Source organism: Schistocerca serialis, chromosome 1 (assembly GCF_023864345.2).
Source record: "Schistocerca serialis cubense isolate TAMUIC-IGC-003099 chromosome 1, iqSchSeri2.2, whole genome shotgun sequence".
NCBI classification, from domain to species: domain Eukaryota; kingdom Metazoa; phylum Arthropoda; class Insecta; order Orthoptera; family Acrididae; genus Schistocerca; species Schistocerca serialis.
Genome location: NC_064638.1, coordinates 662,147,199 through 662,164,180, shown reverse-complemented (window position 1 = coordinate 662,164,180; position 16,982 = coordinate 662,147,199). Strand labels below are relative to the sequence as shown.

General features: G+C 39.3%; 1 protein-coding gene across 1 annotated transcript in view; it reads left to right on the top strand.

Annotated features, from left to right (window-relative positions):
* Positions 1-334: 334 nt before the first annotated feature.
* LOC126479773 (presenilin homolog) overlaps positions 335-16,982 on the top strand; it is a 99,410-nt gene continuing 82,762 nt past the window's right edge. Inside the window, exons 1-4 of the mRNA XM_050103813.1 lie at positions 335-583; positions 699-907; positions 9,801-9,942; positions 10,656-10,723. Coding sequence (XP_049959770.1) covers positions 437-583; positions 699-907; positions 9,801-9,942; positions 10,656-10,723 — 566 coding nt within the window. The 5' untranslated portion in view covers positions 335-436. The remainder of the gene's footprint in view (positions 584-698; positions 908-9,800; positions 9,943-10,655; positions 10,724-16,982) is intronic.

The window sequence follows — 16,982 nt, the reverse complement described above, 5'->3', positions numbered from 1 at the left end:
AAAGTTATTTATGAAAGTGCTGAGGAGCACATAATTAAAACACTGAAACTAATCAAACTTATTTAAAACTGAGAACCAGTGTGAAAGAAATAGCCCATTTATCAGTTAGTCGATGTGAAACAATAAACTGTCAGACACCATAAAGCACGTATGGGAAATTGTACTTGGAGCGTAGAATCGTCCAGGTCAGGGCACAGCATGACGCAGAAGAAAAATAGCTTATAAACCAGAATTAGAATGAAGTACATTGTCTTATCATAGATACGGTATCTATCACTGCTTATCATTCATCGATCGCGTACCCAAAGTTGTAACTACAAATTTAAACGACCATCTTTGACGGTAGGACATCGTTAGTAAATCATATGTTTTGACTTTTCGTGCGTGTTTGTAAATACGTTCATGTTCTTTAACTGTACTGTGAATTTTCTTTTGAATGTCTGATAGCGAATTTGATTCAGCCACAGAAACCACCGGTTTAATGGATGCACATGTTGGTCAGAGCAGAAGCGAGATTTCTGGTGAAAGAACTGGCAGACGACAAAAGAGAAGACGGAGCACAGAGCGTCGGACTGCTAACGAAGTAAGCAATTACCGGTTTCCGTTTCAAACCCTATGAAGTGATATTTACACATCAATGAGTACCCCACTAAGTGGTCGTAATATCTGCTATTTCACCAGCATTTTTTTTGTTTCAGGACGAGAATGGTGCAATTCCCGAAGTCATCATAGCCTCTAGTTCAGCAGGGAGTCCGTCTAATGGCGAATGGCCTAGCGAAGAAGAAGAAGAGCTAAAATATGGGGCAAAACATGTCATTAAGTTATTTGTCCCGGTTTCACTATGCATGTTGGTTGTCGTTGCTACCATCAGTTTTGTCAACTTCTACACAATCAAGGATTTATACTTGTAAGAAATACTGTTATGATGTTGATTTCTTTTAAATAGGTTTTCATATTGCCCAAGAGTAATTTAACAACCCACTAGACCATAGCAACGGACGTGGCGATACCCCTACACTGTAAGAACAACAACTGACACTGATAATTGACAAGTAAAGATGCAGTGAGGGGTGTGCTTTCTTTTTCTTCCTTAAAAAAAAAAAAAAAACGCTATGCTGCACCATTCCACATCATAATGATTATTGTGAATGGGATCCAACAGTGTCAGCCTGCATTTGGTCTAAACATGGTTTCCCTTCCAACCTTGGCATTCATATCCCGTAGAATAACTTTCACATCATTTTCCACTATAGCATCATATGTGCCTTCGAGCTGTTCATAAAAGGAGTCTTTAGCTTCATCATTCATGTACTCTGCTGGAACATGGGTGCAAATCAATGTGACATTGAAGACTTTCATTCTCAGTCCAAATAGCCTACTGTATATTGACTCAAAATTTGATATTGCCAAACTGTGCGCACTGCGTACTAGGAAACCGGTTCCAAGATTAGCTGTACCACCAATGCTGCAAAACATTGTGTAATGGTTTGGGTATTTGTCATGTTTCTGAGTGCTCCTGCTCTATTAAGAGTCAATAATACATTCCAAGTAGCCATTCTTAGATCAATCTGAGTCTGTCACCATTGTAGAGGCTGTCTGATTTCCATATGTGCTCAACATTTTCGTGACTACATACTTTTTATGTAGCCATGTAGCTGGGAAGTCACCCCTGTGCGCTGCTAGCAGGGGGGCTGCTCCTTTTCAACCCATTGGGTGGCTATCTTTTCTGCCATTGTAGGTCCCTCCTCTTCCTACAAAGTGGCAGGTTCCTACTGTTGGCCTCTGTAGGCAAGTGTCCCTTCCACTTGCTCTGCCATATGAATAACCTTTATCTCCACCTTCACTGTCATTGAGAAAATATGCTTATAATACTATGAATCCAGTTTTCCTTTAACACGTCACATTCAGTTTGCACGTCTGTGATAGCTGTTTTTGCCTGTTCATGTGTAACTTGATTTATTACACATCCCTGAGACTCTCCTTCATGATATAGTTTATAAATCATGGTATATGAATAAATAAATAAATTAAGACTGGTCTACTGGTGTAAGAAATAGACATTAATGGTCATACACTGAATGAAACACACGTGTCTAAAATTCTTTGGAGTCTAGCTGAATAACAAGGAAGGTGGAGTCCACAGACTGAAAAATTGATGTAGAGGCTCAGAGTTCAGTTTGTTATGTTTTATAGGTAGAAATATCTTTATGTTGTCCTGAAAACAATGATATTGTATTATTTTTGCAATTTTTCATCTTACAGAATTCTCATGTTGGGCAGTACACCTAAAATAGGTAGCGTATTAAGCAAAAGTAAGCAGTAGAAATACTATGTTTGATAGATAACCATTACTTGCAGAGACCTCTGTAAAGATTATTAGTGATATTTGTTTTTTGGGCATTAGGCCATGGTCCAAGGCATAAGTCTCTGCTTAATATTTTGTCTTCTGATGCTGGAGACATCATCAGAGGCTTTAATGGCTCAGAAAGCAGTTACAGTCTCAAACAAGCTGAGCAGGCTGAAATGTTTATATGTATCTATGCGACAGTCAGTTCATGGTGTCGTCAGACCACTGCCTAAGATTGCAGAGGCACACTGATGTATGTTACACAGGTTGTAGTGTGAAAGATTCTAAGTTGTTTGTTTTATTTGGTACTAAGGTCCACAACTTGTGCAATTTAAGTATTTATTCATTTCTATTAAAGTCGTTTTTGTTCTTTAGAATTTGTATGGTCTCTCCCTGGTCCCAGTGCATGATCTTCTACTGCTGATTTATCCATATTGCACAGGCAACAATTGCTCTTGTGTTCCTTAAGGCAGATGTTAATGCTTCTTGTAATTCATATGTACACTTGACTGAAAGTGCAAGGTATGTTATATACTCCTGTTGTGGCAAGCAGTGCGAATAGGTCCTTTGTATATTCAAATATTCATGAATTCTTCTTGTTGGTTCAAACACTGTACAGTAACATGTTTATTGAGTACTGTTGGTAAGAAAAAAGTTGGTTCTTTGGTGGGGTGTTGGCATGGTGGTTCTCTGCCGAAGATGGGATGGACATGTGCAGCAGCAGGAGGTGGTCCTGGTGAGGGTACAATAACTTCTTGATTACTGTTCTACTAATTATATAGCCTGGACTCCACCATGTAACTGATCCGAAGTGGCTGTGGACAGCCATGAGGCCTCCCTGTAATACTGTGGTGCTGTAGCGGCAGGCAAGGTAATGGGCAAAGGTGCAGGATTGCGAGCTGCTTACACAGAGGAATCCTGACACAGCACGCTGACTTGATGGTGATGGTGCAGACACCACATATGGCCTGGTTGCGGTGTGGAGCAAGGCAGCAACATCTTATATTTAGCAATAGGACATAGCGTCCCAGAGACGCGGCAATAGCGCTGCCCTGTATGGAAGTCTGGACCGACGGCTGAAAAGCAGTGGTGGGCCTTCTGGTCTGGGCAGACAGGCAGAAGTTCGTGGACTGTGGCCCGATAGCGGCAGAGTTTATAGTGAAGACTCCAGGGCTGCATCAGCACAATTGTAGCTACAACTGACACGTGGCAAGTGCTGTGGATGGCCTTGACGCGCCATATGTCATGTACTCAGCTGGGACAGATGTAAATGCTAGTTCTTAGTAATGTGTCTGTGTAAGGGATGTGTGTTTATGGGTCACCATGAATCATCTGGAACATGGCAAGAGCCAGGCCCTGAAGTAATCAGCATTGTGCATTGACAGTGTGGATTTCGGTCAAACTGGATTGGTTTCTTGACAGCTGGCCCCAGGACACCAACACCCAGAATAGTGTCATGGAAGTCTGTCTCTAGTAAAGCCAACCAGTGCCCTTGAACAGTGCAAGGAGATACTTTACCAGTGCTTTGCTAGACACAATTTCTTCAGGTCAGGTTAATCCAAATATTCTGTCTTTTAATCACTAATGCCTCGCATTTGAAGATCAAATGTGATGCGGTTTCCTAGCCCCCAACACATATCCTACATTTGGGGTCTTCTATTATCCCTATTGTATGTAGGAGTTTTCTGAAATTACTGTGGCCTGTCAATAGTCCAACCATGAGTTTCATTTCTCTCCTGTTCAAATCCAGGATTGAGAGAATTCTTGGCTTTGGCATTAATACCTTGCCATGTTTTTGCTTTTGGACCTTAGCCTAATATTCTACATGCTGTCTCCTTCTCTAGTCTTGAAGTTTTATTTTGATCATCACCTTGGAGATTGTCAGGACAGGTTCTGTTCCAATAAATGGTGCCATCGCCCTATCCTGGCCAACCTATCGGTTTGCTCATTACCACTAATTCCTGAGTGACCAGGGACCCACAATAGGTTTACCCTAGTGCTTTCCCCTAGCTCCACAAGGACTTTCTGACATTCTGCCACAATCTTTGATCTTGTTGCAGAGGCTGCCAGTGCTTTCAGGGCTGCTTGGCAGTCTAAATAAATGAAAATGCTGCGACCTCTGTAGCACCTCTGCAAATTCTCCCCCATGCTCTCCCAGATAACAGGTATTTCTGCTTCAAATACAGTGGCCATCTTCCCTAGAGAGATGATGCCCTCCAGCCTCGGCTGCACCCCGTATACCACGGCCCCAACACCTTGGTCTGTTTTCGAACCATCAGTGAACCAGACTATGTCCTCAGTATGGTGTCAAAATTTGTTCTCCCAGAGCTCTCTACTTCCAATTAATACATTGAAAGACTTGTTGAAGCAGTTGGGAGTCGTTATATAGTCGGCTGGCATTTCCTCAACCATACCTATGGTTACCTCACTCAGTATTTTAGTGTGAGATCCTGGTTACCCCAATGAGTTCGAGTTTTTGCCAGTCTTTAACCTGTGTGCTCCAGCTGCTGCCCCCATCTTTACCCACAGGTGTAATGGGGGCATGTACAGTGTGGTTTCCATCCCAGCATTGGGTGTGCTGCTAATTCCTCCTGTAATGGCTAAGCAGGCCAATCTCTTTCTCTCTTTACCTTAGCAAGCTGTTGTTTGTGGTAACATACATCAAATTTGTTGTTGTTGTGTGGTCTTCAGTCCTGAGACTGGTTTGATGCAGCTCTCCATGCTACTCTATCCTGTGCAAGCTTCTTCATCTCCCAGTACCTACTGCAGCCTACATCCTTCTGAATCTGCTTTGTGTATTCATCTCTTGGTCTCCCTCTATGATTTTTACCCTCCACGCTGCCCTCCAGTGCTAAATTGGTGATCCCTTGATGCCTCAGAACATGTCCTACCAACTGATCCCCTCTTCTAGTCAAGTTGTGCCACAAACTCCTCGTCTCCCCAATTCTATTCAATACCTCCTCATTAGTAACGTGATCTACCCATCTCATCTTCAGCATTCTTCTGTAGCGCCACATTTCGAAAGGTTATCGTCCATGTTTCACTCCCATACATGGCTACACTCCATACAAATACTTTCAGAAACGACTTCCTGATACTTGAATCAAAACTCGATGTTAACAAATTTCTCTTCTTCAGAAACGCTTTCCTTGCCATTGCCAGTCTACATTTTATATCCTCTCTACTTCAACCATCATCAGTTATTTGCTCCCCAAATAACAAAACTCCTTTACTACTTTAAGTGTCCCACTTCCCAATCTAATTCCCTCAGCATCACCCAACTTAATTCGACTACATTCCATTATCCTCGTTTTGCTTTTGTTGATGTTCATCTTATACCGTCCTTTCAAGACACTGTCTATTCTGTTCAGCTGCTCTTCCAGGTCCTTTCCTGTCTCTGACATAATTACAATGTCATCGGCTAACCTCAAAGTTTTTATTTCTTCTCCATGGATTGTAATACCTACTTCAAACTTTTCTTTTGTTTCCTTTACTGCTTGCTCAATATACAGATTGAATAGCATCGAGGATAGGCTACAACCCTGTCTCACTCCCTTCCCAACCACTGCTTCCCATGGATTTTTTCTGATTTGCCTAAGTCACATAAGGTGTATGCTGTGATGGGTCCTTTGAAAGAGGACGGCCAATACCATCCCCATTCTTCCTTACTCCAAGCATAAGTGACACTGGTACTTCATCTACGTCTGCTGATATAGTTAGATACATTTAATCACATTTACTCCTTCATGTTCACTAATTGGAAGTAGTTTCATGCTTTCAAGCATTTATAAAGTAATCATTTATATAATTCAGCAGGTCATTAGTGCCAATACTAATGTTGCCAGTGTTTTCAAGTGTGGTTTCCTGTTTCTCATGCTTGTTCTTTGTTTTACTTTTTACAGATTTCCGCAGATTTTTATGTATTAGTAGTAATTCTTACTAGCTACCATTTCTCAGTAGTTCTACTTTTACTATTACCTTTCATTATATTTTCTTGTGGCTCTTTACATATTCCATACACTATGGATCAGCAGATATCTTCATTTGAGAACTGTGATTTTTTAGGGTGCTAAGAGAATTTTGAGTGCCTATTGTAATCCAGTTACTAGATTTAGTGTCTCCACATGAATGAAATGTGATCAATTTCATTGGATAGCACATTTCCAAATTTGTCATGAATAACAAAGGGAAAACATTATAAGCATTGTTAACACCTGATTGTGAAAGTGCTTCTGGCCAGGGTTCTTCACTTAGAATATTTACAAAATTTGCTCAATTTTCCACATAGAAAGTTCATCTGTAGGCAGATGTAATCTCTCTCTTTCACAGAGCTGTCACACATTTGAAAATACATTGTCTGTAAGACTTTCTGTTCTAATTGTTATTTATTTATAAGAGGAAACACATTGCAGTTATGCAATACATTCAGAAATTGCTCCTGTGATGCAGTTTCATTCACAAGGTTTATATTGAAGTCCCTTCAGACAATTGTCTTCCCTTCACAGTTTTCTATCTAAGTTCATGAATCACTTCTGTAACATACTTGTATTGATGAAACCAATTGGTAACAAATCTAGCAGCACACCTCTGAATTACTTCAATGTCTTCTTTTAATTTCATGCGGTGGAGTATCCAAACAGTCAAGAGGTACTCAAGAATCTGTCAAACAAACATTTTGTACAAGAATGTGTACATGTACATGAACTATACTTACACACAACCTTCCCAATACACAGCAGTCAGCCATTTGCCTTCCTTACATCTGATGCTGGGTGTTCATTCCACGTCATGTCATTTTGGAAGACTACATCTAAGTTCTTCAAATAGTGGAAACTCCAGGTTAGAATATCAACAATATGAGGAAAAGGTAAAATGCTACTCATTGTAAAGATGGCACATTGAGTTGCAGACAGGCACAACAAAAAGACGGTTACACACTTAGCTTTTGTCCAAAGCCTTTATCAGAAAAGAAAACACACACATGCATAATCGCACGTGCACACACACACACACACACACACACACACACACACACACACACACACACACACACATATTCACATTCACACAAACAAGCACACCTCATGCACACATGACCACCATCTCCAACAGCTTGGACTGGCATCCTTACATAGGCTGTTGTCACGGTGAGGTCACCACTCCCAAAAGTATTTTAAAGCTACAAGCACCTTATGTCTGTGTCTGCTACAATTGCATGGTGAAATGTCACATTGTTCCTTCAAAGTGTGTATACATTGTGTGTCTGAGGCAGAGTATGGGGACCGGCATTGTATTTACCTAGGTGGATGTGGAAAACTGCCTAAAAGTGACATCTGGACTTGATAGTTCACCAGCTTTTATCATTAATCCATAAGGCTGATTTGATCCAGGGCGGCACACGTTCCCATGTTGTGGAAGCATGTACTTTAACATACTGGGCTATCGGGGCAAGCGCTGTGCACCCTTGCTGTCAGAAAGTGAATATACATGTAGAACAGGAGTGGTCCTATCACAGTTCACTGGGAACTATTGAGGTTGGCTTTGTCTCTGATGAATATTTGCCATACGGAAAATGTACTGACCTCTGTTATGCAAAAAAAATATGCTTGGTTTCTGTGAAACCTAACTTCTATTGTTATTTCTAAATTGCTTGCTCGGCTCCTTCACTTCCTCTGCAATCAAACTGATCATTTTCTGCTACCTCTTCAATGTTTGTTTATTTTTAAACATTCTTTTGTTTGTCCTATCAACTGTTTTAGAGTTTAAGATGTCAAATTCACAGAGTTAGTGTTTCATGTAAGTAGAATAATGATAACATAAGGTGGTTGGGGAGAGCTACCAATTAACCTATCTTAAATGCCTGGTAACAAGAAATATTTGTTTGTTGAAGCATATGCTAAGCTGGAAGTTCACACATTTTCCATATTTACAAGAGTTCAGAGCTTCTTATAGATGACTTCAGTCAAATATTTATTGAAAATATGCCTGTTTGTTCTACTCTAGCATTTTATTGTTCTTTGCAGCATTCATAAAATCATATCTAAACTTGTAATTTTTTTCTCACTATAATTTTATGAGGGAGACACATCTGCCATTGAAATTTCATAAATTGTCCTATATTAGGACAAAATCACTATGATTACAGTGAAGTCTGTATAACAATCCACAGTAGTTTTATAAGGGATTAATAAAAAATGGCAGGCTGAAAGATGTGAAAAGTAGAGCTGTCTGCAAAAAAATATTTTATTCATTAAATATTTAGAAGTCTACATCAGGGCCAGTGGTGTACTTACGTGTTTCATACAGCAGTGTTATCGCCACACGCTATAAGGTATGATGGGTGGGAAAAAGGATGCGTCAGCTGCTAGGTCTACAGTCAGTGAGAGAACAACAGGCAGATGACATGTTTCAAAGAAATATTGTCACATACTAACATTAGTTCATCACAACCTCCAAAGTGCTAACAAATGTGGAAGGAAAAGGCAAGTGTTTTGACAATGGAGATTATGAATTTAATGTATGTTGTGCTATTAGGTCTCAATCTAACCCTAAATCGTTTCAGGCAAATGCCGGGATGGTTCCTCTGAAAGGGCACGGCCGATTTCCTTCCCAATCCTTCCCTAACCCGAGCTTGCGCTCCGTCTCTAATGACCTCGTTGTCGACGAGACGTTAAACACTAACCACCACCACCATCAATCTAACCGCAACCTCATAACTCTTGACGAATTTGGAAAAAATTCGCATATGACAACAAAGATTATTAATTTAATATTTGTGAATAAATCCCCTATTCAAATCTAACCAAGGCCTTGGGCTAAGCTGCCGGTATTTTAACTTTCACATTGACTGGCTTTGGCATCTCTCAACCAAACTCTCACATTCCAACCTAACTTAAACATCAGACTAAGCTACAGATCAATCTTTCTCCACAATCATGTTTTTTTTTTGTTTTCACATTTGTTGGCTTCACCAACTCAAACCAAACTCTCACATTCCAGCCTAACCACTGTGTCGCAATTCATGACACACTTGGAAAAAGGTCAGATGTTTGTGACAACACAGATTATAAATGTAATTACTACTCATTTCACTTGCAGCAATTTAAGCTGTTCTATCAGTTCCAAACCTAACACTAACCTTGTATTTTATCACACATTCAGAAAAAAATAGTAAAATATTTGTGACAACAATGAAGAAGAGAATGGTTTCTATTTTGGCACCAGATATCTAATGTTTTTTTCTTGCCTCTCATTGGTTACGTGGAAGTGTCATCCCATTGGCTATGCGAAACTGACAATTTGACAACCCATGAGCAGTAGAGAAATACTGCCATGACTTACGCTAGCCCTGATCTTGACTTTAGTGCATTAATTTATTTGTGGTTTATTGTAATAACAAGTAGTGGTTTAAAATTAATGGTACTGACTAATGTACCTATAATTTTCTTTTCAGGCTTTATACCCCATTTCATGAAGATAGTCCTCATGCGAGTACCAAAGCATGGAATGCTGTTGCAAACTCTTTAATATTGATGGCTGTTATTGTGGTGATGACAGTTCTTCTGATTGTTCTATACAAGAATCGTTGTTACAAGGTGAGGATTTATATTGTTTGCCCCACTCCACACTGTCATGCAATAAATAACTTTAAAATTCCATTCATAAGTGTAGAGAGGTATTTTAGAACTACACGGCAGTGTTATTTTCCGCCCTTTTGTTTGACACTAATCTATTGTACCATTGCTTTTAATGGGAAAAAGTAATGTGATTACAATAATTTTTTGTAATCTTCTCTACCTTGTTTAACTGGTTAGATAAAAAATCTATTTGCCAAGTGGCATCAAGAGAACACACAATATAAATGTTAAGGAATTTTGGAGCCAGTGGCTCCTTCTTCTTGCAGAACAATTGAAGGGGAAGAGAGAGGACTGACGAGATTCAGGAGATGGGGAGAGTTGGGAAAATTCAGCAGAATCCTGGGTCAGGGGAGACTTAACAGATGGGATGGAAATGGTCTTTCCTTCTCATCTCGTCTCATAAGTCTCCCCTGACCTGGGGTTATGGGCAACTTTTCCTAATTCCCCCCATTTCCTAAACCTCACCAGTCCTTTTTCTTCATGCCTCTTCCTTCCCATCCAGTTTTTATTCCAGAAGAAAGAGCTATTGGTGTTTGTGCTATTTGTGTGTCATTGTTTTGCAGCGGCTTGGTGAGTAATTTTTTTATCTATCCATTTGCATTAAATTTTCAAAAATTGATTATTTTTGTTGATGTATTAGCTCTACACTTCATTCTTAATTCTGTTTGCAGGTCATACATGGATGGTTGATAGTGTCTTCATTAATGCTACTGTTCATTTTTTCATACATTTATCTTGAGTAAGTATACGCAAAAGGTATTAATTATCATGTGTAACATTGATTTCAAATAGTATATTTTTGTCTGACTCTATTACATTTTAAATTGGAATCAGATACCATAAAAAATTATTCTACTTATCTGTTGGCAGTAGAATTACATACAAACTAAACATGACTATTTGCTAGCTTCCACAAATTGAATTTTCTTAATTTGGGGAAGGAAATTGGCCCTTTCCTTTCCAAATATACTATCAGAATATCTAATCAAATCCATTTTGGGGAGAGGATAGCCACAGCATCATGTAAAATAAAGACAATATGAAACATAGGAAAGAAGAAAACTAGTAGCCTCATAAATAAGAACTAGTAGATGGCTTTGAGGGTTAAATTATACACTGGAATCAGATGTGTGTAGCGTGGCAAAACTTTTTAACAAGCATTTAGTGTCACAACATTTTGATGAGTATTCCGCTTATCATCTTCTGCTGAAGTGTCAGGTTCATGACAAGTTTGTCCCTTTATGGTTACTGTACTGCGGAAGTCTCCATTCAGAACCCAAAAAGTGGCCAGTCATATGCCTTTGGAAGTGATGTAGTCAATTAGAGACGTTTCCCAAAAGGGTGGAGAGGGGTCCAGGTATCGAGTTGTGGTGCTGCCCGTCGATTCTGCCAATTGCGTCTGTCACTTTCATGTCAGTCAGAGCATTCTTGATATATTTTTGCTAATGTCACATCCCATGTGGAGCTCAAAAGGAGAGGTCCATCTATATGGTGCTGTAGGTGAGAGTCCCAGGTATCACACTCTGCAGCCATTCACCCTGGTCATCCCTTGTCAGCAACTAATTGCTGGGGGGAAAAAAATCATAGTTTCGCATGATATTAGAGAGCCTTAAAAATGTTAATAGTACACAGAGGTGTGATGTTGGGATTATGGTATGTCCCTTACATGCAGAAGATTGTGGGTTCAAATCTTATTATGTGCCTCAAAAGTTTTCATTTTCAAATTCTTATCAAAATGACTTTGATCATTATTTTTATTCAATTCATTGATTTAAATGTAGTTTTTTTCAATTTCAAGTCCTTTGTTACAATATTTAAATCATCGTATTAAATATTTCGTTTTTCTCTAATTTTGTCTTGAAAAAGAAAGGTATGAATTTTTGTGCCAAGTGATATTAATTGTGTTTAACTATCTATCACAATATTTAATCATTTGAAAATACCATTCTATTGTTTAGAAAACAAAAGACAAAGTAATATATGTATGTTGGCTTTGCAATGGTGTCAAAAATTTTGGATGGTAATAGTTATACAAACCTTTAAAATACAAATTCTTATTGCATTGTGGACAAAATAGTGCAAATGAAGATTTAAACAAAAGAAAGTATAATAAATAAAACAGAAATTCAAGCAGCATGAGAAATAGAAATAACGAATGCAATAACATGAACGAAAATATAAAGTGATAACACGATAGAAATTAGCACACAAAAATACATAAAATCTCATGCACAGAGATTCCAAATGAAAAGCAAGAATGATTTGAAGACAGAATAAGAACAGTTGAAATAGTTAATATGATAATTAAAATGATGTGACACAGGATTAGAAATTAAAAAAAATACATTTAATCCAATTGAATAAACATAATGATCAAAGTCATCTTGATAGAGATTTGAAAATAAAATGTTTCAAAGCAACTGAGGAGACCATAACCTACATCACCATAGATGGTTTCAAAAAGTCTATCCCACGTCTGAGGACCTTTCCTTGTCTGTTTTTAACCAACTCTTTGAGACAGTGAAATTAAGATTTAATGGCAATCTTCTCAACTGCAGCAGCAGATTCCAGCTGAGCTGTGCATGGGTTGTTAGCAAAAATACACCGGGAACATTCTGATGTGAAAATGACAGAGGCAGTGGGCAGAACAGACTGGCAGCACCAGGGCTCAAGCCAGGACCTTCTCATTCCCCTCCACCCCTCCAGGGTCCCTCCCCCCACCACTGTCTGTGACATCTCTGCTGGAGGCAACCCATTGAGCACTCAACAGGGAAGTCTACGGTCCAGCAACTATAAAGGAACAAACTGGACACAAATGCAACACTTCATCTGAAGGTTATGCATAGAAAACTTGTCGAAATGTTGTGATAATGTGACACCACACTCAGCTGATAATTTGAGATTATTTCATCAGTGAAATTCACTGAGAAAGCTTATATTCCCATTTAATATTTGTTACTGAAAAGTTCCCATTTAATATTTGTTACTGAAAAGTTGGCGTCATCAGGCTCAGTAGGTGCAACCTTGGAATAACTGAGGTCAGCCTTTCCAAGTAACTCCAGTCATGTGCAAGCGAGGTACTATCCAAAATTTTTGGGACTGGTGCTGTCATCTGTTGAAAACCTTACCTTTGGACTAATGGTCACCATCACCCACTAAGTAGCTCCCATCCGCACGTACACACTGGTCCCAGCACTTCTGCCACTGGTCAAACATTTTCTGGAAGTCCTGTTCTTTGAGGGTGTTTATCACCGCCAGCGATGCTTCTTGAATCCTGTCTAGAGTGTCGAACTGATGGCCTTTCAACTTGAGTTTCAGTTTTGGGAATAGCGCAAAGTCACAGGGTGCCAGATCTGGCTAGTATGGCGGGTGGGATACAACCACCATGTTGTTTCTTTCCAAAAAGGTCCTGGTGAGCAAGGATGTGCGACAGGGCGCGTTGTTGTGATGCAGCAGCCAGTTCCCTTGATGCCAAAGTTCGGGCCGTTGTCACCACACGTTTTCGTGGAGCCGTCGCAAAACATCACAGTAGTTTGGTTGGTTGGGACGAATTCTTTGTGCACAATTCCCTTGGTATCAGAGAAAACAATGATCATGCTCTTCACCTGTCTCGCTTTTTTGGGTCATGGAGAGCCCGGGCTCTTCCACTCACACACACATGGATGGCTCATGCTCTGTCCCCGAATACTTGTTGAATCATTGTAAGGGTCTCTGTAGCACTTTTCCCGAGATCTGCAAAGAATTTGATACACATGCGCTGTTCTGTTCGCGGATCCATCGTAAAATCGCCACACACTAAACACAGAGTAGTACGGAAATCACTGTGGACATGCAACACATCCTCCCAGCTAAATGCCACTCTGCATACTGACTCATCAGATATGCAGCTCTCGCCATCTTGCGGTGCAAAGATCTACTACTACTACTTTCCAGATGGCAGCACCAGTCCCGAAAATTTTGGATTCCACCTCTTATATACTTCACTAAACCAAACAATGTAATGTCCATCGTAAAATTTTTAGACTGAAGATAACCTACACTTATGCAGAAAATAAACATTTCCATAAAAGAGTATTTCTCTTAATTTACCGATTTTAAGTTGTTTATATAATCTGTAATTTATCGCTGGAACATTTCTAGGCATCCCATTGTCATTAAAGAGTGGAAAACTCATATGCAGTTCAGAAACTACAAGAGGCACATGCATAAAATATGAGGCTCTGCAGATGGAAACAGTTAACACTGTTAATTTCGTTATATTGTGACTTGGTGATAAATTCAGTTGAGGCAAGCATACCACAAAACTGTTAAAATCACTAAACAAATCCTTATGTGCAATTTGAATGTTGTGAGACATGGGTGATAAAAGATAATAAATCTGACCTCCTTCAGTTTCTCTCATTTCGTAATGTCCTATAGTGTAATATTTTGGGGTGAGTAGCATGTTAAGTCAAATAAAAGATAATAAATCTGACCTCCTTCAGTTTCTCTCATTTCATAATGTCCTATAGTGTAATATTTTGGGGTGAGTAGCATGTTAAGTCAGGCTAATTTTTAGGAGTCCAGAATGGTGTAATATGAATTAGTGTGCTATGGACTCGTGTTGAAGCCTGTTCAGGGAACTGTTTTAAACTACTACCACTCCTTATAAGGGAAGTACTCCAACTCACCTGGCTAAAACTGAATAAAAATTATTTTAAAATGCAAAAAGTCTGTTCTACCGCTCATCAAGGTCATTCATCTGTAAGCCTTTATATTTCTGTACAATCAATGTTTGACGGTTAACAAATAAGACTACAGAAGTGCAAATAGCTCAAGACACAGTACCGTATTACAAGCAGTTATGACCAGCAGTTTCACAAGATTCTTAATTCCTGACATTGGCAGTTGTGTGAGCCACAGCAGCATATATTATTTATTATAATTTTCGACGGTCTTGATCGCAGTATAATGTAATATCAACTAGATGCTAACTGGTTTCAGTTGATTAACAACCATCCGTTGATCATGCTCACACAGTCATTGGTAGCCGTATACAGTTTTAATTGGCAAAGTATGATGATTACAGACAAGTACATGCAGCGATTAGTCTCCTACGGGTTTTATATGATAACAGTAATTCTCTGATGTGCCTCGGGATACTGGCAAGTGCTGTGGGTGCTCGCTGCGTACATTGTAGCGCCTACTGCATCGACATCCCACTTCATGTCCAACCAACGGGATGCCTGTATCACAGGGCATATATTCACCAGGAAAAACTATGTCATCTATGTTGTCAACACAAATATTTACTGGCAGCCATAACACAACACAGCTCCCTGTCTCCACCAAAGGCCGCCACTACCCGTTCGCAGAGCCTGCAGAACAGCTTCACCGGATGTCGCAGCTAGCCCAGGAACTACTTTGATATGCCAAGCACGTGATTGCAAATAGTTCCGGCAGATACATCTGCCAAATGGGCTTTATAGGGCGGCGCACTGCCGGCAAAGGGCAGTTTGATGCACTGCTTGGAAGTATACAGAGCTGCCACCCCATCAGCCATGGCCAGATGTCTCTTCTAGCTTGCTAATCTCTTCCAGATGGATTTGGTATAGTTGACGAACATTTTGACATTGTAGAACTGTTTTATTGTGATCTCTCCCTGTGAAGAGTCAGATCTTTTCTATTATTATATGTTATTTCATATTTGTGACGGCCCGCAATTGGGATTGAGTCTGTTGTTTTTTTGGAGATTGCATTATTGTTTCATTTTGGTGAGTCCAATAAATTGTTTTTGGACTTGGGTTTTCCACATTTCTGTTCTGCTAGCACAGGTATTTCAGCAAGTTTCACTTGTTAGTAATGATGCTGTGGTGGTTAATACTGTATATAGTTACCAGTTACAGTGTAAGCATGATCTGAGGATGGCTGCTAATCAACCAAAACCAGTTATTGTCTAGTTGATATTATATTGTATTGTGATTGAAGCCATTAAAACCTACAGCAGATTCACAAGAGTCATAAATGATGTTTTATTTAGCAAAAACCTAACCATTTGCTGGTGACAGTATATGTTATCACGTAGCACTACCATATTTGCAAGTGATATTTCTCAAAATAGTTGTGTTGCTCTTGTATGTTCCCTTATTTGTCAACAGAGTGTAAAAGTGGAGTTTCAGTGAAATGATTTAAACACAGTGGAATGGAGCAGTTCGTGGCAAAGATCTGAATAATGTGATTGCTGTGACTCTTGGTGTTGGCCTACTTCAATGTGAATATACCCGAAATGATGTAGCATGTCCACATGTTGCCCTTTCTAAGTACACATTCTGTTCAGTTCTGCTGTTTGCCAAATAATATCTCATTTATGACTTCAGCATTTTGAACATGGCTGCACTTCAGCTGCGATTAGAGATTAATAAATGAATCCAAAGCAGCCAACCAGTTGAGTTGGTGCACAGTTCATAACATGGCTTTACATTTTATTTGATTGGTTTTATTTCTGGATTTTTAACTATTCTTACTTGACAGGCCCTGATTATAGGGTCCAGCATATTTTATAAGTTATATAATGATGTGTGCCGATGGCATATTTTCATTGGACGAATGTCAGAGTGCTTCATTATTTAGCGTTTTTCCAATGTGAAATTTTAGTTACATGTATTTCTCAAGAAGTTAGGTTTACATCTTTTGAAACCATGGTCAGGTTGAATAAAATCACCTTTTGTTGCAACTGGTTGGCTGCTTTGGATTCACTTAACTCATTAATAACTGTTATGAATCTTTCTACCACTCATCGAGGTCATTTATCTGTAAGATTGAATTTGTGTACAGTTGTTAATTAATGTAAATACAACAGAAGCACAAGCCCCTGAGGAAACCATACTGTGTAACACACAGTTATGAGTAGCAGATTCATAAGTCATAAATGAATCCAAAGCAGCCAACCAGCTGAAACTAAACATGGTTTTGTTCAACCCTTGTCCATGGTTTCAATAAATGTAAACCGATCTTTTTCA